This window comes from Cygnus atratus, chromosome 1 (assembly GCF_013377495.2).
Source record: "Cygnus atratus isolate AKBS03 ecotype Queensland, Australia chromosome 1, CAtr_DNAZoo_HiC_assembly, whole genome shotgun sequence".
Lineage (NCBI taxonomy): Eukaryota > Metazoa > Chordata > Aves > Anseriformes > Anatidae > Cygnus > Cygnus atratus.
The window spans coordinates 152,154,107-152,177,216 of NC_066362.1; the positions used below are offsets into that span (position 1 = coordinate 152,154,107).

Here is a 23,110-nt window from a genome sequence, read left to right on the forward strand (position 1 = left end):
CTATGTTTGTTAAATGTATGTCTGAGATCTCTCTGTTCACCTCCTGCTGTAGCCAAAGAATGGAATAGAGAGCTGTCACACTGCTAAACTTGATCTCTGCCATGTGGTTAAGCTTTATGCTCTAAAATGACTGGAATATCCCTGCAATCAGGTAGGTTAATTAACTGAAGTTTTCTTATTCCCCTCTGCTGCTTTACCTTTCATATACATTGTTTCTCCATTCTTTAACCACTCACCTTATACAAATGAAATAAACCTTCTCCAGTCTAATTAGACATCCCTTGAAAATGGAGCATTTTAAACCTGACTTCAACTCTTTTCCTCACACATATACTGTTATTCTTCCCACCAAATAGCTCCTATGGCAGCATGAAGGCTGCAAAATAAAAAGGATTCACAAGATAAAAGCACCAGAAAGACCAAATAAGATCAGACCTGACATTTCACTCACAAGACCTTCTTCAAGTGATTGTAAAGTTGATCAAAGACAATCCAGTTGTTTTGTTCTATTGTTTCTACATCCAGAGAGGTGACCACATGGGCAAAATGTTACCTCTCCACCTCCAGTTCATCCGATAATGTTTCCCAAAATATCTTCATCACCTTCACTCAGATAAAGCCATATATTTTGCAAAGTACAATTGCATTGTCAGTGGAAATTTACTGCTCAGCTTAGACAAAAAAATACACCCAAAACAAACAATGAAAATTCACTTTACACTTCTTCTGAAGATATGACTATGCTGGGAGATAACAGTATCTGCATTTTCTATATTTCAAGGCCAGCTTACCTGCTCTTAGGAAATATTTTAAACAAGCAGTACGTCCAACTAATTACTTATCTACAGTCATCGTTCCTTAAGATATCTATGCATACTACCACACTACAGGCATGTTTGAAAAACAGCTTTACCCCCACATCTAAATTGTGCTAACCTATGAATCATGTACAGAGACACAAACAGAACAGGCTCACAGCTTCCCTTAGCCCAGAATCCTTCAAGGGTTTCTGGACAGTGACAGGAAATGTGGTTCTGGCACATATGCATGGAGCACAACTCTAAGGAGAGCTTGTATACACAGTATAGAGCAATGACATACTTTTCACTAAGTTCTTGTCTATATACACTCATTCGAATTGTTGGTGACTTCACATAGCACCTTGGCAGTTAATCTGGAATATGATCCTGAGGTAACTTGGCTTCATGCAGAAAGCTTAGTGCTTGCATAAAGTGAAAGAAGTTGCTGTCTGTGCACCTTCCAGGGACAAAAACATTCCTCAGAGAAGCTAACAATGGTGCATGCCAAAAAGGTCACAAGAAGAGTTTAACTGTTTTACTTGCATTCCAACACAGTCACTTGTAAAATAACCTCCCTTTTGAAATCTGTCTCTTAGATCTTTCTGTCACAGGCAGAAATAATAATAATAAAAAAAAATATTTTTGTTCTTTGAACTGAAATTGAAAGAACATCCTTCAATTTAAAAAGACAGTGCAAAACTAATGTCTATGATAGCTAAGTCAACCACAACTCTGAACGTATATGGCTAGGAAGAAAAAAAAACACACTAAAAATTATTTCCTGCCTGAGATTAAACTCAGGGAAATTTTGGTAAACAGTTGAGCGCGTGTCATAAGAATAGCTTCATTCTGAAGGTCTTGTCTGCTAAGATTCAAACCAAAGGACATGGCATCACCTCAAATCTCCAAAGTAGAGACAGCCATGGAGAATTAGTAGGCAGCTGGGATGTTTTGAGAATTTGCTCATGGTGAATGATAATGCAGATCTTACACGACGGCAGAGAACACAACGGCAGGGTGCTGTTCCACCATTACTTGAACAGTAAAGTCCTGAAAATGTAGAGAGAAGGTTACACCCAGTGTCTGAGTGTCCCCACGTTAAGCATTTTGAGATATGATACTTAAATGGCAGTCCATGGGGGATCAAATGTTTGATTTCTTTTACTACCATAGCAAAATACAGTGCTGGATGATCACAGTGAGTGGAAGGGCCTTCACGTGGCACTTCTCCATAACGCCATTCAAGATACTTTGGAGGAAAGTCATCAACATATTCAAGTAATGATAGCTGAGTGAATAGCCAATCTGAACTCAAAAATAGAAAAAATGGTTAAAATCTAACTTTGGACATCAAAGAAACAGATAGCCAAGTGCTTCTGAACAGCTGGACATTCCTTCACCCAAGCGGTAAGGCAAAAGATAAAAAGCTTTTATCAGGTCCTGAAATGGTTAAAAAGGACACCTGTTCTCATCAAAGTGAAGGTTAAGAACGATCCTTTGAGCTCCAGTTATACAACAGGAAGTCAACTAAGATTCTTGAACATTTACATTCCATTGATCAATTTATTTTAGATTGATCATAAGGGATCAGTGGATTTTCTCATAAGCTTTATGAGCACTGTTTCTCCACATGGCAAAGACTCCCTTCTTAATTGCTCTACCAGACAAAATGCTAGGGTGTTGTCTTTTTCTATCTTGCCAAAGTACACTGCCTCATAGCAATTCTCTCTGAAAATGAACAGAGTTTGGGCAGAGCAAGAACAAAAATTGAACTAAAGAACAACAATCAAATGTTGCTCATCTGTTTCAATTTCAACCTGTGTGGTGACATGAAAAGTCAACAGCATCTTCCCAAAAGGTTTGAAGCTAGAGGCAAAGACAAAACTGTTGCAAGGCACCAGAAGTTTTGCCCAGCTCCCAAAGAGTGCTGAGAAGCCTACAACCAGCGCTAACTAAAAAACTGGTGATGCTCTTACTGTCCATGCTTCCTGGAACAGAGTAGGACAACTGAATATGGTAAAAGAGAAAGAGCAAGGCTTGTTGGTCTCCTGTCTGAGAACGAGGGATTGACCCACCATGAATCCCTTGAATACAGTAAGCTCATCAGGTTGTGAACTAAAGAGCTTTCTCTCCTCAAAGGAGGAGAGTATTTTGTTGTTGTTTTGTTTTTTAAAACAAGACAGAACTTCCCTACGAAAACCTCAGATTCAAACATGAGATGATCCCATTAGGACAAGTTCAACAGCTGCAGACTTAGCTTTGTTTAGCAAAATCATAAAGATTATTTTCAAAGCTAAATGGACCCCAACAATCAGTCTGTCAAAATCAGCAGCTAGGCACTTCAGAAAAAGACACTATAGGCAGGAAGTGAATCAAAAGAGGTCTGAGAAGAGGCCAGAGTCAAAAGCCCTAAATCGTACAAAGTAAAAATAAACATCTTAGCCTACAATATTCCCATCTCCTCAGCATCATGCAGGGGAAAAAAAAAAAAAAAAAAAAGGGCTTCAACTTAGCTCCACATTCTTAATAACAGCTACCACACAACGTAGGAGGACAAAAAAGAAACTAGTGAGGACAGCATACTTCCTTCACCCAGTTGTACAAGAGAAGTTGTGTCATTACCCGGAAGGTTTAACTGAAGGCTTTAGGGTCTCTACAGTGTCTGACAGAAGTTACTGCCTTGCATATCTGCAACGCTCTTGGAATTGTTTGTAAATAAATGGATTCTGCAGTCAACTGCAAGCAGCTGTAAGTCAGATAAGGCCTCCAATAAGGGTCTGGCAAAGTCTAAAACATTCAGCAGCAATGAGAAAGATGAATTTTCATGACAAATTTTGGAAGCTATTGGCTTGCCCCCACTCTTTTGTAGAGTTATAGGAAGGGATGAAAAAACTTACTGGCAACTCCAACAGAGAAGCCCAAGTAAGTTAAAAGGCTGATATTTCTGATGAAAGAAACACTCTAGTCACAGTTGGCTGGTGACAGACAGACGTATCACTCCTTTTAAATCACCACAGGCATGGAGTATGAGCAGGCAGTAGTGGCAGGCAGCAACCAATAGGTACTGCTGAGGCAAAAGACTCTCCTCTCAAGTGCTTGGGTACACATATATACACACAGGTATTACATTGTGACATGAAGCCTTCATATTACCCAAACAACAACACAGTCAGATTCCTAGACATAATGCTTCTGAGAAATCCACAAGCACTACAGGAAACAACAAGAGCTATTTAAGCATTACTGGACACCTACATCCATAGCTCACTACCATGAGTGGCACTAGAAGTGGTGCAGAGTATTTAGAACTTAATATTCAATTCAAACTAGAAATAAACTGCGTTATCTGGCCCTCTGAAAATTACTATAACAGTCAAATATCCAGTTAACCATTCCTAAAGATATTTATTTCATTTTTTATTTGACTCTTAAATCCAAAAGCTGAATAGCAACGTAAAAGAAAACTATCTCAGATGTAATAAGCAAGCCATCTCATATACTCCGTATATCTGATTGGTAAGATCCACTTCTATTTTATACAAGATCACGAAAAAAAATATGTCTAATAAATCACCATTTTTCTTCTTACAGAATGACTTAATGAAGCAAGGTCAAACCACTCTCTAAAGTACATTAAAGCTGCATTACATTCAAATGACTGTAACATACTAAAACATACCATTTATTTTCTTGGCTTTTTTTTAAAAGAATAAACTTGGCTTGTAATTGTATAATAAAATCAGGAGCTTTCTGAAAATGTTTTCAGTAACTACGAAGCTGTATAGAGTCCAGTATACGTACCTTGGTGCTTCCTCCACAACTTTTTGGTTTCTTCTTTGAATAGAGCACTCTCTTTCATTCAACCACAAGGCATTGCCATGTTTATCTGCCAACACCTGAAACAATAACATGCTGCTATTAACCAACAGATGCATACATACCACCTTTTGACATTATACTACTATTCTATAGCATTCAATTACTCTATTTTTTTTTTCCAATCTAGAAATGAAGATTGGTGAAAAACGCTAGTATAGAAAATTAATTATATATGAAATATTAGTTGAATGCTACTTCAAACTCTAAACAGGATTATTTTAAAGCCTCTCTATAGTCTGTATATGGCAAAGAGCACTCACTTCTTATGAGAAGCCCCCAAGAAGTTCAAAAGGGAAAAAAGAAATCAAAAGACTGAAACAAGAAAAAAAAATGTATTTTCAAGCCTCTAAAATTGTACTGCATAATGAAATACTAAGAAGCATGTTGTTAAGCATTATTTTTTGTCAACAAAGGAGAGTAAAATCTCCAACCATGTCAAATTTAGCTCCTCAGTTACAGACAAAAGCTTTCAGAAACAACAGCTAATGGTTTTTTCTTAGCAGGCTGAGCATCCTGTGTTTAACGAGGAAGAAACTTTGAAATCTTTTGTCAGAGAGAATAAAACTTGCTACTTCCCCAACACTTGCAAGGTAGTAGTTTCAAGGATTTTCTCAAAAGTCAGGAGTCAACTACAGTTCTTGGCTGCAGCTTCAGACCACGAAAGAGTTAAAAATACAAACATCTAGATCCAACTACCTAAATTATACGTTAGAAAAAACACAAGTTAAGTGTAGCAGAACTGATTCTGCAAGTTCAAACTGTAAGGAAAAGTAAGAAAAGGAACTTTATGAATTCTTCTGTACGGTACAGTCATTTCCAATAGCAGGAAACTAGATTTGAGGATTCAAGTAGACTTCTTCCGATCTTGTGATGTTACACTCTATGTACTTATTCTTGGAACAATTTCTTTCCTTGCAGACCACACCTGCTCCCTTCTTCCTTATAAATTTTTCCCTCTAATCCATTTTCTTCCATCTATCTTCCTGCTCTGATCTGCGGGAACCTGTGCCAATATTCATGCTTCATTCTTTAACAGTGTAGTTCTACACTGAAAACAAACAAGATAAAAAAAATGGAGACAATCTTCCTCAAACTGTGTGAACTCAACCATATCTGCTTACATTTGTGACAAAGAATCTGTATTATTTATTATTCCTTTTAGCACCACCGAGCGAGTAGGGCACTAAGCAAGATGAATTCCTGCATCTATGACACCAATGTTTCCTGATGCGTGAATAATCTGGGTAGATGCGACTGGAAATGAGGCGCTGATCTCATGAAGATGACTTGTGCACTGTGCAGCATCAGACCCAGAGCGCTCTGCACTCTGAGGGATTGGACTTATCTTTTCCTCACAAATTTTATTGAGCTCCCAGAAGTTTATGGAACTTTCTAGAGGAAAAATCCTTTTAAAAGAGCTCTACAAGAATGACACCAAGGGATTTCCAAAACTACAGCTTGTCCCAAAACCCTCTTCCCTGTCCCACAGAAGGTTTAGCAGCAGGCAGCACCAGAGAACTCGAGTCAACTCAACTATTAGATTCTGTAACAGGTTCCCCTACGCAAAGCAAAAGAAAACCCAACAGCATCCAAACCAACTTCCCACCCTAGTCCTAAATCACCCAATCCAGAACTAAACACCATGGAGTTCTACAGAAACTCATTTGGGAGATGAATTTTTTTATTATTATTATTAAAACAGTGCATCTAGGGCATAGCATGGTACTTGGCTGGAAAATCACTGTCCTGTAAATAGGATGATTCCCTGTGGGCAGTTCTGCTTCATTACAAAGCCTACAACTTCCCACAGAATTCAACCTCACAAAACAAGCAAACTAGAGAAGTCCTGGAATATTTCAACAAAAATAAGTTTCTGTGTTTCTTCTCTCCCTCCCCAAATATAATAAAATATTTTTCAGGCCATCTTGTTTTGTTGTTTTTTTTTCAGGACATTTCTTGCATTCTTCTTAATTTCTGCAACCTGTACCTTAAAAATTTGTATTATTGCATTCACAGGCAATATGGCCCAAAAAGAGACAGATGTGGGTATTTACTATGAAGATGTAATTATGAACAGACTAATATGTAACAACTAGTTAGTTAGGCTTTTAACTCCATTTTGGGTTCATTGCTTATATTATCTGAAATAAAACATACTTATTTCATAAATCAATTATATTTCAGAAGACATTTACAGAACATTCAAATCAATCTCTGAGATGAAGTTAAAATCCAGTATGTGTCTTACTAAAAATGCAGGCATTTTGCTAAATATCTTAATATTCCTATACAAGGATATTCTGTTTTGTGGGACAATTAGAACAGATGTTATGCACATCTATAGACTAAAATAATTAAATATGATTTATCACAACCACTTCTATATGATTCAGCTAAGTTTTATTTCCAGTTACAGGTCTGCTATTTAGCCAAGTAATAATTAGATATTACAAGTACTCTTACTTTAAACTCAAATCCTTTATGTCAGATATTTCAGGAGAACAAGACTTCAAATCAGTTCAAGCATAAAGTCTATTTGGACTCTTTTTTCCTGTTAATTGTTTTAGTCTTTTCTCATGTTTTACAAAGTGATTGTTTTATAGCTAGACGCAGGAAACCCCTTATTTAACAATTTTAAGCACCAATCCTTTGGAGCTATATGAGAATGTTAAAAGTTCTGTTTAAAAGTTACTGCTAACGTAATAAATATTTGGCATCTGGTCTCAAATTGTTTGTATATTTAGTAGCTTGAAAATGAACCAAGGTCAATGTCCTAAAGCTGATTAGAACACGAAGTTAAAATGATACACCATGATATTGTTACAAGGTACCATCAAAGTGTTTGTGTAAGGAAAACAACGCTCATTGTATAGTTATAATAAAAATTGATGTGCCATAAATTATAAATGGCATAGCTATATTGTTTAATCTAGGTGAAAATATTTGGTTGTTCTTAATTACAGTGCTAATTTTAAGGTAATTATCTTTTTAAAACTAAAGGAACCAAGACAGAATGCAAAATCTGGCCCCAGCTGACGAAAGTATGGAAGAATCAAATTTTATCTAACTTAAGTCATCAGAGAGTCTGTAGGAAATTGTTGAAGTTCTCTCTGAACAATGCAGAAAAAAAGGGCACCTTTGGAAAATGAAGCATCCCAAATTCTCTAGGACAGTGGGACTGACTCTCAGGAAGTACATACCTCTTTCCACTGAGCTAAGAGGTGTCTTAGACAACTAGATTAGAATAAAAGGTTAACTTTAAGATGACAAAAAGAATCCCAAGCCGAAGCACACATTTTAGAACATTTCTATTCAAGACAACTTTTGAGCACCTGAACACATTTGTTTCAGTTCTACTGCATTTTGAACAGTCCCTTGAAGCCTGATCTCAAAAATAAATATAAACCAAATTTATTTCAGTCTCTAAATTAACTCCAAATTTATTTTCAATCTCCCTGAAGAGACTTTTCTTCCACTACAGCTGGTAGCCTGACTGGATTTTTATATAGCATACAGCAATTTTAACCCAAGTCTGCAAGGACCAAGAGAAATAGAATATTAAGGTATAGTAAGCTGTGTATAAAAAAATAAAGAAAGATGCAGGTATCCAAAAATTATTGTTCCTACCAAGAGAGTACAGGAAGGTCTAGTGATCTGAGCTCTTTTGCAATGAAGGTTAGCACTGAAACTAAATGTTTACTATATGTCTTCTCTTGGCCTTCAGAAGAGAATAGGTTAAGGTTTAAATTTCATTTTTACACATTGTTTCTTCATTTTACATATGCTGTAAGTTATCCTACACATAGACAAGTTCTAAATTGAAACGGGAAAAAAAAAGGAAGTCTATCTAGTTTGAGTGTGCACGTATCTGACAGGGTAAAAAATGTTGAATATTTCTCTCACACAAATCATCCTACACTATCAAATTTGTTGTTTCATCCAGTTATTGACTACTGTCAAAAAAAATTCAAGCTCTCACTGTAAAAATAAAAAACACACTACAACTTCAAGTTTATGTTTTGGACAAGAATAAGTAAAATTTCTTTTGCAGAAACTGACATACTGCTTATGAATTTCTTGTCAAGATAGACTATTTTAAGCCTATTGACAGACACAATTTAGTTGCCTACATAAGATCAAATACATCCCAAATTTTAAGATCATAATTTTGTTGAAGAATCTGTCCAAAGAAAACAAATCTTGTTTTCCATTAGCAGATCTTGCTCAATGCTAAATCCAATAAAAGACAAAAACTTTCATAATCCAGAAGGTAGGGAGAATATATCTGATTTTGAACAACCATGCCCAAAATGGGACACACATCCTGCTGAGTTCACAGACAGCATTAGACATCAGATACAAAACCAAAATACAGACAAAAACACCTACAACTTGCAAGAAAAATGTTAAGCATAATAGCGCTTGAACTCCTACATCCTCTGCTGTGCTCAAGCACTGGAATCAGGATCCAGAGTTCAAACTTCAGCCCTCAGGACAGATGCCTACAATCATTTTTTTCAATTAATTGAGTATGGTTCATCGTCTTCCTGCTAAAGAAAGGGTAGAGAATAAAAACAGGAAGGCTGCACTGTGTATGATAGCCATGCAGTTTGAGCAATGGTCCAAGACACAGGAAAACACAAGAACATAGGCCTTTTTTAGCCTAGTGTTTGAAACAATATTCCCTAACACTTAATCAAGCCCATCAAGTACTATACTAAGGGTGGAAATACACTACAGTCTCTTAAACTATATGTTAGTTACTTACAAACACATTTCTCTTCTCCTCTAAAATAAAATGCAACACAACCACTGAACTTGTCTTTCATAAGGAAAAAAAAAAAGGGCTACTCAAGAAAATCACCTCTAAATTTAAAAAAATCTAAAGATCACTGCAATTTTTAAAACGGTTTAATTAGAAAAATTGAATTATTTGTTCCTAATCTGTATGCTTTGAAAAGTCTACTTATATTGCAGTTGTTTGACCTGAATTCATGACAAATATTTGATATAATTAGTATTAAACCAATCATCTATCTCTTAGCACGAAGACTATTATTTTAAAATTGCAGTTCTAAATGTGAATATTTTACTATCATTTTAGGACACGGAAGTTCTGTTTTTAATCATTTGTGAGAAATAAATAAAGGGTTGTGATTTTCTTAGTCTTAGTTGAAGACCTAAAGGAAATCCTTTTGGAAAATAGAAAAATCACATTAGAAAAACTGATATACTTCTGTAATATTTTTAATTTGATGGTGTTCTATAACTGAGATACAGATTTTACTTTAAAATTTTAAGTTTGGTAGAGACTCTTATAAAAGGACTCAGTAAAACTTGCCTGTGATACTGACTGTACTCACCAGAACAGTTCTATGTCAGTCCACTTGAGCAGCAGAACAAGCCCAAATATTGAAATAAGTATTTTGCTACACAGCTGTCCTAAAGTCTCTCCTATTTTCACACAGTGAACAATGAGACTACACCTTTACATACATCAACGTAAAAATGAACAGCTCAGTTTTGATGATGGTTCAGGACCCTCTATCCCAAAGAACATCCCAACACTATTTTATGTTTAGTTAAAACAGAAGGAAAGTTGGAGTAGGACAATTTTTAAGACTGAGTCATAAACAGAAACGCATCTTATCCCATCCTCAGAGAAGAGCAAGAATTGCAAGAATTATGTTTTGAGATGTTTTGTTCACCTGTTTATACATACTGAGCTTAAGGAACCCAAGGAAACACTATACTCAAGGTTTTTATAACAACAGATGTGATGATACCCTAAAGAGCAATGCTAAAGGAGGAACCTGGGATGCAATACATAGGCCACATTGTCTTCCTTCTTGCTTGTAATGTCCACTTCGTGAACTTTGATTGGTTTAGCAGTTTGAATCTTTTTAACTAAGTAATAATAATAGTACAAACCTGGATTTCTATGTGGCGAGGGTTATCAATGAACTTTTCTATCAGTAAGCGATCATCACCAAAACTTGAAGCAGCTTCTTGAGACGAAAACCTGAAACCTTCCCTTAAATAACCAAAACAAAGAGAACAATCTTTTAATATAAAGATAAATTCTGAATCATACAAGGAGAAGAAACATTTATTCATTAAAGTTATCTTTCAGTTTTCAAACAATTAACACACATCCAAAAAACAAGTTTTTACCATTCGCATTTGATTTTTTAACAAATGTCTTGATTTTCTTCAATTACATAGAAAACAAGTGCAAAGGATTTCAAATTGTTTAAAAAGTCTGGGCATTTACAAAAATTATTTGTTGTCATTTTCTTCTTTGGAAGTAACACAGTAATCAAGTGTAAACAAAAATACTTACGAAGGACATGTTATATAGAAGTAAAAGTGAAGCTCACCACTCTTTAAAGTATACATCCCTCTTAGCACTCAAGAATGAATGGTAGGCGTTAGCTGTAGTTCAATTAGATGAAAAAACTGCAGATACAGTATTGCATATTTTGCAAATTCAATGACTGAACACATAACCTGAAGATGCAATAATTCACTTCATAGAACATGCAGCTGTGCTACTACTTTTTCCTCATGTTAAAGTAGAATTGCTTTATACTGCACACATTCCAAATACTTTCCTCTGCTTTCTTTTCTTTTACATATATAATTACTCAAACAAATAAAGATTATAAAATATTACATTCATCAACTTTATTTTTCCTGGCAGAAAGATTATTCCTATGGTACATAACTGCTTGCAAACAACTTCATGTACAGTTTTCAGTGGGGTGAAATGTACCATAATACGGGGAACTAAAGGCTCCACAGAATTTTTCTACAAGTTCTTTAAGTGGCATATGATGTGTGACAGAGACTAACGTGCGTGACCAAGTCCAAAACTTTCACTTTCCTGGCCACACAAGCCCCAGAATGGAAGTGGGAGAGAACTTGTGACACGCTTAGAATAACTGGCTATGTGTAGTGGGTTTACGTGGCAAGGTTTTGGTAGCAGGGGGCCATAGGGGTGGCTTCTGTGAGAAGGATCTAGAAGCTGCCCCATGTTTGGTAAGGGCCCCACTGCTGACCAGAGCTGAGCCAATAAGTGATGTTGTTTTGCGCCTCTGTGAGAGCATATTTAAGACAAGGGGAAAAAAAAAACCACTGCGCCACACAGCAGCTTGGAGAGTGAGAGGAGTGTGGAACAGCCTTGCAGGCGCCAAGGTCAGTGAGGAAGGAGGGAGAGAAGTGCTCCAAGCACCGGGGCAAAAGTCCCTTGTGGCCTGTGATGAGGACCATGGTGAAGCAGGCTGTCCCCCTGCAGCCCATGGAGGAGACCACGGTGGAGCAGGTGAACCTGCACTGATGGAGGCTGAGGCCTGTGGAAGACCCCTGCCGGAGCAGATTCCGGGCCGGACCTGTAGCCTGTGGAGAGGAGACCATGCAGGAGCAGGTGACCTGGCAGGAGCTGCTGCCCGTGGGGGATCCAGGTTAGAGCAGTTTGCTCCTGAGGGATGGACCCTGTGGTATGGACCCATATCTGGAGCACTTCTTGAAGAGCTGCTGCCTGTGGGCAGCCCACGCCGAATCAGTTCAGCAAGGACTGTATCCCGTGGGAGGGACCCCACAGCACAGGGGAGAGTGACCGAGAACGAGTGGCAGAGAAGAAGCGCTACAGACTGACCATAACCCCCATTCCCCCGCACCACTCAGGGGAGGAGGTGGCAGAGGGTGGATGGGGGGGGAGGTGCTTTTGGTTTCTTTCCTTTGTTTCTCACTTCTCTAGCTTGTTAGTAATAGGTAATAAATCTTACTGTCTCCCTATGCTGAGTCTGTTTTGCCCATCACGATAATTACTGTGTGATCTCCTCATCCTTATCTCAACCCTTAAGCCCTTTTCATCGTATTTTCTCCCCGTTCCTCTTGGAGGAGGGGGAGCGAGAGCGCGGTTGTGGTGGAGCTCGGCCGCCCACCCGAGTAAAACCACCACACTACGTGAGACAGGTCATATACCTGTACTGTTGCAATGAACAGCTATCCACTCTTCAGGAGGGACAAAAGAACAGGGATGCCCTTTTTGCGAAAGGGCAGACCAAATACAGGGATCTCTTAGGAAATGGAAGGCAAGAGGATGAGAGCTAGAGGGTTTAGATCAAGGAGATGGCCAGTAAGAGGAATTCTGCAGTGCAAGTTTGTGCTCATGCTAAGAAAGTGGACAAAGTCTTCACACAACAAAGTCTCCAGTACGTTTTCTGTTATTATTTCATTTATAACATCCCTGACGTGTTGGAAGAGCAACGCAGAAGACCACAAGCAAACAGACATTTCTGATGGATGTTGGGGACAACTTCTCAACACAAATGGACTCAAGAAGAGGAATTACTGGTAATGAAATGGAAGGGGATGGAATCAGGGATCTCTTGAGAAACTGACCCCCACAAGACCATAAGACCAAATGTAAGATAGGTAGCATATGTAATTATGAGGCTGCTCTGTCAACTCTGAAAGGCTTTGGAGATCAGGAAAGATCTCTGATGCCTGGAGAAAGAGAAACACTGCACCAAGGTTTGAGAAGGGCATGAAAGAATCAGAACTACTATCTTGTCCACCTTACTTTAATTCCTTCGGAAAGTAATTGAGCAAGCTTTCCTAAAAGACACGAGAAAGAGATCCATAACTGATTAGATTTACCCATCTGATCATCTTTTATGACTATATCTACTAATTACAGGAGAACAGTGGATATCTGCTTCAGTTTTAGCCGGGCCTTGGTGGTCTCTTATAGTACCATTGTTTCCAAGGCAGAATGTTATGGTCTACATATGTGCACAACTAGATATGTGAAAAACTGGCTAGATTCTTAGGCTCAAAATTAGTAGGCTCATAATCTACTTGGATATAATACAAAGGAATTTTCCCAGGAATTTACTTTGGAACCAGTTTAACCTCATTATCATTGACCTGGGATGCACCACCACCAATACATGGGCAACACTAAACTGATGGCATCAACATACTCAAGGGCAAGGCTGCATTTCAAAGAGGTCTAGACAGGCTGGAGAAGAGGGCTTACAGGTATCTTAAAAAGTCCCACAAAAACAAATGCAGGGTCCTGTACCTAGCACAGACTAATCCCCATAGCATAGCCAGTAGAGCAACTGTTCTACTGTAATTACTCTGTAATTATTCCCTTTTACTCAGTACACGTTAGACCACATTTGAAATACTGCATCCAGTTTTGGACCTTAGTACTAAAATGATTTCAATATGCTGAGCTGAGGTCAATGGAGAGCCGATACAATGGCTGGAGTACACTAGGACAGGCTCACTGGATGAGGCATGTTTGGACCTGGACAACAACAAGGCTTCAGGGGAAGCTAAAAGCAGCCTCCCAGTACTTAAAGAGTAGTTTACTAAGACAAAGGAGCTGTGCTCTTTATGGAAGTACACAGGAGAAAAGACAAAGTGATCACGAATTGAAATGGGGAGTTTCCAACTGGATATAATGGAAAAAATGGCTGGAAAGAACCATTGAACATGGCAGGCTCTTTGGAGAGGTCGTGAAAACTCATGCCTTGGAGGTCTGCAATACCCAACTAGACAAATCTCTAAGCAACCTACTTCAAATTCAGTGCTGACCCAGTTCTTAGCAAGAAGCTCAATGAGATAATTTCTCCAGGTCCTTTCAAACATAAATGATTCTATAAGGGGAAGAACAGGATGTCTTTAAAGGTTCTCCTCTCATCCTATAGTACATTTATTCACACTGAAGTATAAGCCATACAAAAGCATTTATTGATCTTGCCACATGCTTTCTTGTGGTTTTCTGAAGTGGGATACTCCGTGCCAACTTTTTGCCTCCAGCTCCAAGATCGGCATCACTGCTTTAATTAAAGCAACCACTTTTTTGGAGGTAGACAGACACTAATAAAAGACTGCCATCATTATGTAATATTTCAGTTTCCAATATCAGGAAATAGTAAAAGAAAGTAGTCTTCTCTTGTTGAGGCTAGAATTAGAAAGGACATAGTTAAAAACAGATGTTTTATAATCATTAGTACAATTGAATCCTTCTAAAAATATGACTGGTAAGTTAAGCAACCAAAAAATATTCAAATGTTCTCTGAGCTTACACAAAAAAACAATCCATTGCATCAGCTCAACTCCAAATTTAAAATAAAATTGATCTAATCACAGCATTTTACATAAATGTTTATACATGCAGCTGGCATAAAAACCTGTGTTTAAAAAAGTGTTTTTAAAAAAGTGTTTTTAGGAACCATTGTTCTTCACTCATCCAGTCTCACTCCTTCCCTTTACCTGAATAGTTCCACAGCCCATACCTCTCCTGTACAGACCACATATGCTCTGGGAGGCCAAACCCATACATTCCCACTTTTACAGTCTGACAGACTAAATGCACTGCTTTGGAAGGGTAATAAAATTGATAATTTTACAAAGAAGAGGGCACAAAGCTCCAAATTCCTCAGAAAAGAATTGCTAGAAGATAATTTAGTGCCAATTTCCAAAGAAAGCTGTTTGCAGCTGCAACTATTAACTAGAAAAACTAATTTCTATTTATAAAATTTATGGAGTTTAAAATGAGGACCAGTAGTTCCTATATAGTGACCTCTGATCCTAAACCTACAAGCTAGTAAGTACTTTTGTTTACAGATCCATCACAATCTTCCCCCAAAATTAAAATCTGATCTTCAGAGAGAATAGGGCCCTCAAGTGAAATCCCTTCTAAAGTTTGCAGCAGACCGTTTGAAGTCATGAAACCCACAGACTTATTATATGTGCAAGTGTTACAAGCATACTGAAAGCAAGAGAGCCTTCAGTTTCCCAACAACCAAGGAAGAAGTGATAGAGAAAATTTCTAGACTCCCAGACTCCTACCCCTGCCTTGTTGTACTCTGTACTGAACTTCATGTTGCCTACATGGGGCTAGGATCAGCTATGTCAACAGTAGGTTTATGAGCTTAGTACAGCCTTCAGCTTATTACCCACTCCCGCTCATCATGTAAGTACCTACAATATTGCAACAACAAGCCTAAAATCAAAAGGGAATTCAGGAGCCTGGGAAGATGGCTATAAGATTTAGGTGCGTGGGTAGTCTTTTCCTCAATCCTACCAATAGCAGGGAGAGACATGGAAAGAAACAAGCAAGCCTAGGTCATCAATGCCTGGCTCTAAGACTGGTGCCTCCACCAGAGTTTTGGGTTTTATACTTAAGGAGGAGTCTTTGAGAGAGATCTGCTGGAGCCTGACAAGATATTCCCATCCTGATAGAAGAAACATTCATTGGCTCATAACCTGGCAAGACTGATTGAGAGCTTTAGACTAGGATCAGTGTGGGAGGGGACACCACTAGCAACACTGAGGTTAAGCCAAGCGATGACACTGCCTGAGGGTGGCAAGGCTAATGGGAGCATCTACACCGCTCTGGGGAGTGCTGAGGGTTCAGGAATGCATCTGAAATGCTTGTGTACCAATACACACAGTATGAAGAACAAACAGGAGGAAGTTTTGGTTCATTCCCTAAGCTATGATGTCACTGGTATTAGTGAGACTTGGTGGGATGAGTCCCATGACCACAGTGCTGAGATGGAGGCCTACTGGCCGTTCAAGAGAGAGAGGCATGGCAGGCAAGCTGGAGGTGTTGTACTGTATGTAAGGGAGAGACTAGACTACACAGCCCTTGCTTGGATGATGAGCCTCCAGGTGAAGATTAAGGGGACACAGAACAAAGCACATACCATTAGGGGTGGCTACTACTGGCAGCCCACGCAGGACAACAGCGTGGATGAGCTACTCTATAGGCACCTAGGATAAATCTCTGGATCAGCTGCCCTCACCTGTATGGGAGACCAACTTCCCAGACAAACTGTGAATATCATGCTGACAAACAAGTCTGGAAAATTCATAAAGCATGCTGAAGATGATTTCCTGACAAGTATTTATGAAAGCCAACAAGGAAAGCTGCCCTCCTAGATCTGCTGTTTGAGAATAGGGAAGGCCTTGTGGAAGCTGCAATGGTAGGTGGCTGTCCTGGCCACAGCAATCATGAAATAGTTGAGCTCAGAGTTTTTGGTTTAATGAGAAAAAAGGTCAGCAGAGTTGCCACCCTTGATTTTAAGAGTAAACTGAGTTACTCAGGGAGCTAGTTGGCTCCCTCCTCTATGGGAGGACTTTTCAAATCTGGATTAGTGGCTTGAACTGCACACAAAATTTCACACTAGCACTTGACCCAAATTTAGAAGAAAAGCAATATAAATGAGATTTAGAAGGGATTCGTATCTGAAGAAATATAAAGGCAACCATACCCAAAGAGGGAGAGGGGAACATGGCAGCCCTTCCACAGTCACATGCTCATGAAGAGATATTTCAGGAAAAAAAGTTAAAACAGTGGTGAAACAGTATTCTAGTACTTCAATTTAGAACTATTAGGTGAAAATGGCAGAAATCTTAGATATAAGAACTGGAATATCATAATAGCTAGAGGAATCTAACACTGTTAATTGTCTGGGCTATGTAAGAGATGTGAAAGATGTGAAAGATGAAGCACTAGTAAGTTACTATAGCAAATAATTCTGTAACAGCAGGAGTTCAGTCAATCAGATGGGTCTTTTCCATTTCCAGTGGTTATTTCCATGCCACATCACACAATACAAACATTTCCATGTCACATCAGAGTTGGACTCGATGACGCTTGTGGGTCCCTTCCGACTCAGGATATTCTATGATAATATTAAAAGAAAGTTTAAGTAATGTATTATGTGTCCTCATCTTAAATGGCTAAACTTTTCAGCTTTCCTGAAAATCCAAAAGCATGTTCCAAACAACATGAGTTTTATGTAAGGCTTTTTTCCTCCCTCTCAAATAGCGCTTAGAATTAATATTGTATGTCAATGCCAAAGCAAGTTTTCACATCAAAATACTATCAACAGTTCTTCACAATCATCTCAGCTGTATGAACCCTGAAATATAAAAGGTGATTCAGATATTGGTTCCTCAGTCTGCCAGTAGCTGAAAATCAGTTTTTAAGATTACGTGGATCTGGATTCAATGAGAAAACACGTGATGTCAGCAAATTTTTATAAGATATTACAACTATCAGATACAGTGTTTTGTCACTAACAAGTTGAATCACCTTCAAAAAAAAAAATCAGACCTTCAGTCACAAAACGGAAAAACCTTAGTTCTATAATGCAATTAACGGACACGTACAACAAATCATTTACAACCTTGTATTTATTTCTTCCAGACAGACTGCAAGAGAAACCTAAATCCTCTATTTCACACTTCAATGCAAAGTAAATCTTTTTCTATCTTCACTTCTTTTAATCTCACTTACCATTCTGCAACAAGTATTTTGTCAAATACATCTTAGCTTCATTGGTGCCCACATATAACTACTAAAAAAAGGCATTTCTTCTTGATTTAGGATCACTAAATCTATAAAATTCTCTGTAAAGACAAGGCTAATGTAGCTAACAAATAGGTTAGAAGGACACCACTGGCAAATATTAAGAAGCTGAATAGTATTCCAAAGGCTTTCCACAAAGAAGGCAAGCATCACTAATATCACTGGGTCAAAGTAATATCACTAAATTAATGTTAAATGCACAAAGAAACATCCTTAGTTCGTTTCTATATCTATCAATTTTGTCAGGTGACCATGGTGAAAACAGCAGCCACAACTTTTCTTTGAAAAGAATGAGCAATTACGATTTTTAGACCAAGTTTTCAATTTTTAAACAGTTACTTTAATCAAACTCCTTTGACAGTTTCTGTGCAAAATGAGAAATGAAAGCCTTTCTTTTAAGTCCAACAGATGTACTTGCCGCCTGAATGAGATCAAGGCAGTAATTTGGGATTCTAAAGCAATGGGAACAAAGCATCTTCATAAAAAAGGCTAGTTATTCTAGATCTTTCGTTCTAAAATGCAAAACCTTGTTTTCCTATTTAGATTTGAATAGGAATGGGCTAAAGATAACAAGGCACAGAATGTTTTCTTTAAATCTAGAATTTAACTGCTAGGTACTCATTTTCTCGTTCTTTTCAGTTTCCAGGTTTTGAGGCAAGACTAAAAAAACACGACAATTTAATACAGAGGACAAAATAGATCAGGGAAATCTTACAGGTAACTAACAAATAAACAACAACATGAGCTGTATTCCGAGCTAATTCCAGCATATGCACTGCCCTCTCCTTCATGTAGAAAACATTTAGAAAGTTACTTAGTTTTAGATTAAAATATGCTTTTTGTTACAGATCTTTGAAAACTCATACAATGTCAGTTGGTCTTTTTTTTGGTTGATTGGTTTTGTAATAGTGACACAAGAGGTTGAAACCAGGCTCTTCACTGTCAGAATATCAGAGGAGAATGGACTGTAAAAACATCTCCAGTCAATAATGTAGTATCCTGAAGGGTTCGGGATTCAGACAAGCATTAAAAGACAAGAAAATTCGTGTTTAAACAAATACTCGGCTTCAAACAGGCAAAAGCACAACAGTTTGCACAGGCAAGTATTTTAAACACAGAAGCATACTATTAGAGCACATTCTGGAAACGCCGTCTCCACACATGAATAATCAATCTCATCAACTTTAACAGAGCTAATGGTTTGCATTAATGTTTGAGAAACAGGGCCAAGAAACATTCTACCTAACACACAGACAATTAGTACATCAGCATTCTGGAAGGCACATAGCAAAATACTATTTACAGTGCAAATTTACAGTCTATCATTGGGCTAAAAAGGCAGATGCAAGGGTTGTGGTTTTTTTTTTTTAAATTATTATTATTTTTGACTTTACTCAAAATAATGGACTGTGTTTTAAGGTTTATGCAAAAATTAATTTTAATTACACACATGCAAACTACCGAAATTTACCACTTATTATACAAATGGGAGAAAAACAAGTACTACCCAATTTCTGTTTAACAGTTCATATCTGCTCAACTGTCAGCTCACAGTGGCTTAATAGGACTTTGGTAACTGCAGCATTCATCAAGGCAAGCTTTTGGACAGCATCTCACCTGGTCTCTTCATCATCCCAAGCGATTCTCATGCCTTTCCCACCACCACCTGCTGAGGCCTTGATCATGACAGGGTAGCCTAACAGCGGGGAACAATTAGACAGAAGTTCAAACTTTGATCAGTTGGTCATACAAACATGACAACTGACCACATGTCCAATAATGCCAGTAGACAATAACTTCGTTTATTAAAATGCTTCTTGTTTGGAGAGAGAGGAGAGGTTTTTCTTTTCAAGACTTAGCTGTCAGTACAGTGATTTCTAAAGCCAAGAAAAGGTTGTCTTCTCTATTTCATTTATACAAAAAAAAAAGCCACACTACAGAATGAATTATTCCCAAGTAACAAAGTGGTTTATGAATAAAGGCACTTGACCTTTTTAAGCTCACATTCTTTAGAAACAAAATTTAGTTTTCTTGCTACTGCTGAGATAAGATATTGCTGTGATTAAATTTAAAAACAAAAACATTTTATTAGCAAGACTAAGCAGATCTTCATAAACTAACAGTCAAGAGATTCAGTAAACAAGCCTGTACCTAATTCAACACTTTTGGTGCAGTCCAGTTTAAATAACAGAGCATCTCCAGAAAGCTGTACTGCTCAGATATTACACAATAAATATCAGAATAATTTTTATCATTAAAAAAGTGCAAAAAAAGTATTTTCCCCAACCTGACAAGTAACAAAAAAAAGTGAGCATCATAAATATGACTGCATAACCGGAAATATTTCACTTTCAGAACAAGACACATTAACAGGTATGTGAGTCAGGACCTTAGTTTTCTGAAAACTAAGTGTAGTACCAGTGTAGTTTAAAACCACATTTAGTAATGATTGTTCATCTTGTAGCACAGTATGTTTTGAATTCAAAACAACTTCCTAAAACAATTGCTTATTCTTATCAGTGAACTTCACCTTTCTCTCACATGAGTATATGGGAATTTGGAAGTTAAGGTACTGATTAGAAAGTTTTTGACATTCCTAGGATAGTAGAAATATTGTTCTTTGGTCTCCAGTAAGTTTAATGAAAAATCATAATGTTATGTCAAACATCAGACTAGCTGATACGGTCTGACAAGAAAAGCCAATCAGTCCTTGCAAACTGAAGATATACTCCTAAAAGAGGTTTTGATCTAGGGACAGAAAGGGACATTTCATTTAGGTTCCCTAATAGAAATGGTCAGGTGTGCTATTATATGCATAACTAATGTTTACAGTTGCTTTCTGAAATGTAGATCTACTCTAACCCTGTCAAGTGACAACGACAAATTTCCCCACCACCACCTCCGCAAAGACACTTTAACGACAGGAGGTTCAAAAGATGTTTAAAACTAAGATCGAGAAAATCTTTTGCTTAAAAAGACTGAAGTGGACACAAACAAGAGGGACCTGATACCAACATAAGAAACAAATAGGGCAGTGTTGACTGGAAGGCAGGAAAGCAGCAACAGCATGAGAGAATGCTAAATTAACAAAAATGCCCCCTCCCCCCCCCCCCCCCCCCCACAAAAAATCAATAAAATAGTTTCCTACATAACTTGTAATTAGGCTGTGAAATCCCATCCCACAGAGTGCTCATGTCGCTGAAAGCTGTAGAATGGTAATAGATAAGCATATGAAAGCACAAATCTCTAATTCCTACAGGCAGGTAACTAAAAGGTTATAAAGCTGCATGCTTTAGAGTCAAGTAATCTCTACTTACTAGATACATACTTAAGACCAAACTGAACTGTTCAAGGAAGCTTGCTAGAGCGTATGCTATTTTTTCCTCTGAGTATCTGATGCTACCCACAAAGGGTACGGGATTATTCAGACAACAGTGGGTCTGATCCAGAACTGTATCAAGTATTTCCAAGGCTTCTATAATCCCAGAGATAAAAGGGCATGCACAAAACGGCTCTAGGTTACATGCAGGAACAGTGAAGTCCAACTCAATTTCATGAAACGCAGCATATGTTGTACCTATATAAGAACAATTTATCTATGCTGTAGCTGTTTTTCCAGATCCCTGGCAACCACCATGCTCCTAGACAAGTCAACTAGCGGCCTTGAAATAAAGCAAGAAGCATATCCTGTATGATTTCCATGCAAGAAGTGAGGTTTAACTAGGTAGCACTACCGAACTCACACCAGCTATGGTAACGCTACCACCAGAGACTCCAGCTTAAAAGGTGTGAAATTCTTAAATAAGCATCGTTTTAAGAGTCATAATGGCAAACTCACTATGGTAATTTTCATCACGCCATCTCAGTGTTACAGGTACTTGAAAAATCATCAATTATGCTAACAATTTCAGTTTAGCAGTATCGGTCTCTTGAACAGTTTACTGATTTTAATTCTGTAAAAGTAGTAGCTCTAATTTATTGTTCTTTTCATTGCAACAGTAAAATAAGTATGCTGGCAGTGAGCCTCGGTGAGTCTCTATATATTATAGAATACATAAAGTTTATGTATCACAACCTCCTTGGTTAAATTATCAGACAGGATACACGGGTCACTGGTAGTACTCACCAATTTATGAACACAGCTTTTCTCCCCGTCCCAACCTTATGTACAATGATTACATGTTGATCACAGTTTTATGCAAAGCAGTTAAAGATTCCAGAGAGCCACAGCATAGTTAAAAAGAAATTAAAAAAAATAAAAAGTCAAAGTAAGGCTTGGTTTTGAGAACATACATGCAGCTTTTTAGGCCAAGAAATAAAAATCTTTGCAAGAGACTTCTGTAGGTTGGGATGACAATTAGCCAGCCTCCTGAAAATAACGGGACTTGAACTTTTGCTCACATATGAGTTTACACTCCACTTGCTGTGTCACTGAACTTAACTAAACGTGTCAGTTCTTTGGCCAACACCAAAGACTGATCTGTCCCAAGCCAAGCAAGGTCTCACAGAATTTAAGCTTTGCATAAATATTAGGTAAATGATGCAAAGAGCAGGATGTGTTGCTCATCGTTTTTCTGACCACTTTTACACTAGCAGCAGTTAAAATTGCTGAAATACAAATCCATGGATTAGTTGGACTAATTGTGGGAAGGGAGAGGCATGCAAACAATTTATAGTAGCATTTATAAAAACATCACAAAACATCAAATTGCCTTAAAAAGCAGGCGCATTTTTGAGTAGGTGTTAGATTTTCAACCCTTCCCTCAAATTAGACACCAATTTACATGAGATTAAAATTGAATAGACCCTCATTTAGTTTATACTGCCTGCACTTCTTAGTTGTTCGATTCATCCAGACAACAAACTGAAAAGTAAAACTTTCTGAAGTTTCATCAACGCTTCAGAAATTAAGAAGCTGGCAGTTCTTAACATATAAGTTATAAATGGACTTTAAAGTAGCATGGGAAAAGAGCCAGTGTGATTAAACACTACAGAAGAGATCAGAAGAAAAGAACAGCCCACACAGACA

The 23,110-nt window shown here is 37.8% G+C and overlaps 1 protein-coding gene across 2 annotated transcripts in view; it reads right to left on the reverse strand.

Annotated features, from left to right (window-relative positions):
- Positions 1–23,110, reverse strand: part of PCCA (propionyl-CoA carboxylase subunit alpha) — a 284,596-nt gene that overhangs the window by 173,666 nt on the left and 87,820 nt on the right. For both annotated transcript variants that reach the window (XM_035557044.2, XM_035557045.2), the window contains exons 9-11: positions 19,699–19,777; positions 10,611–10,713; positions 4,602–4,696 (exon numbers count right to left, since the gene is read on the reverse strand). In XM_035557044.2, coding sequence (XP_035412937.1) covers positions 4,602–4,696; positions 10,611–10,713; positions 19,699–19,777 — 277 coding nt within the window. The remainder of the gene's footprint in view (positions 1–4,601; positions 4,697–10,610; positions 10,714–19,698; positions 19,778–23,110) is intronic.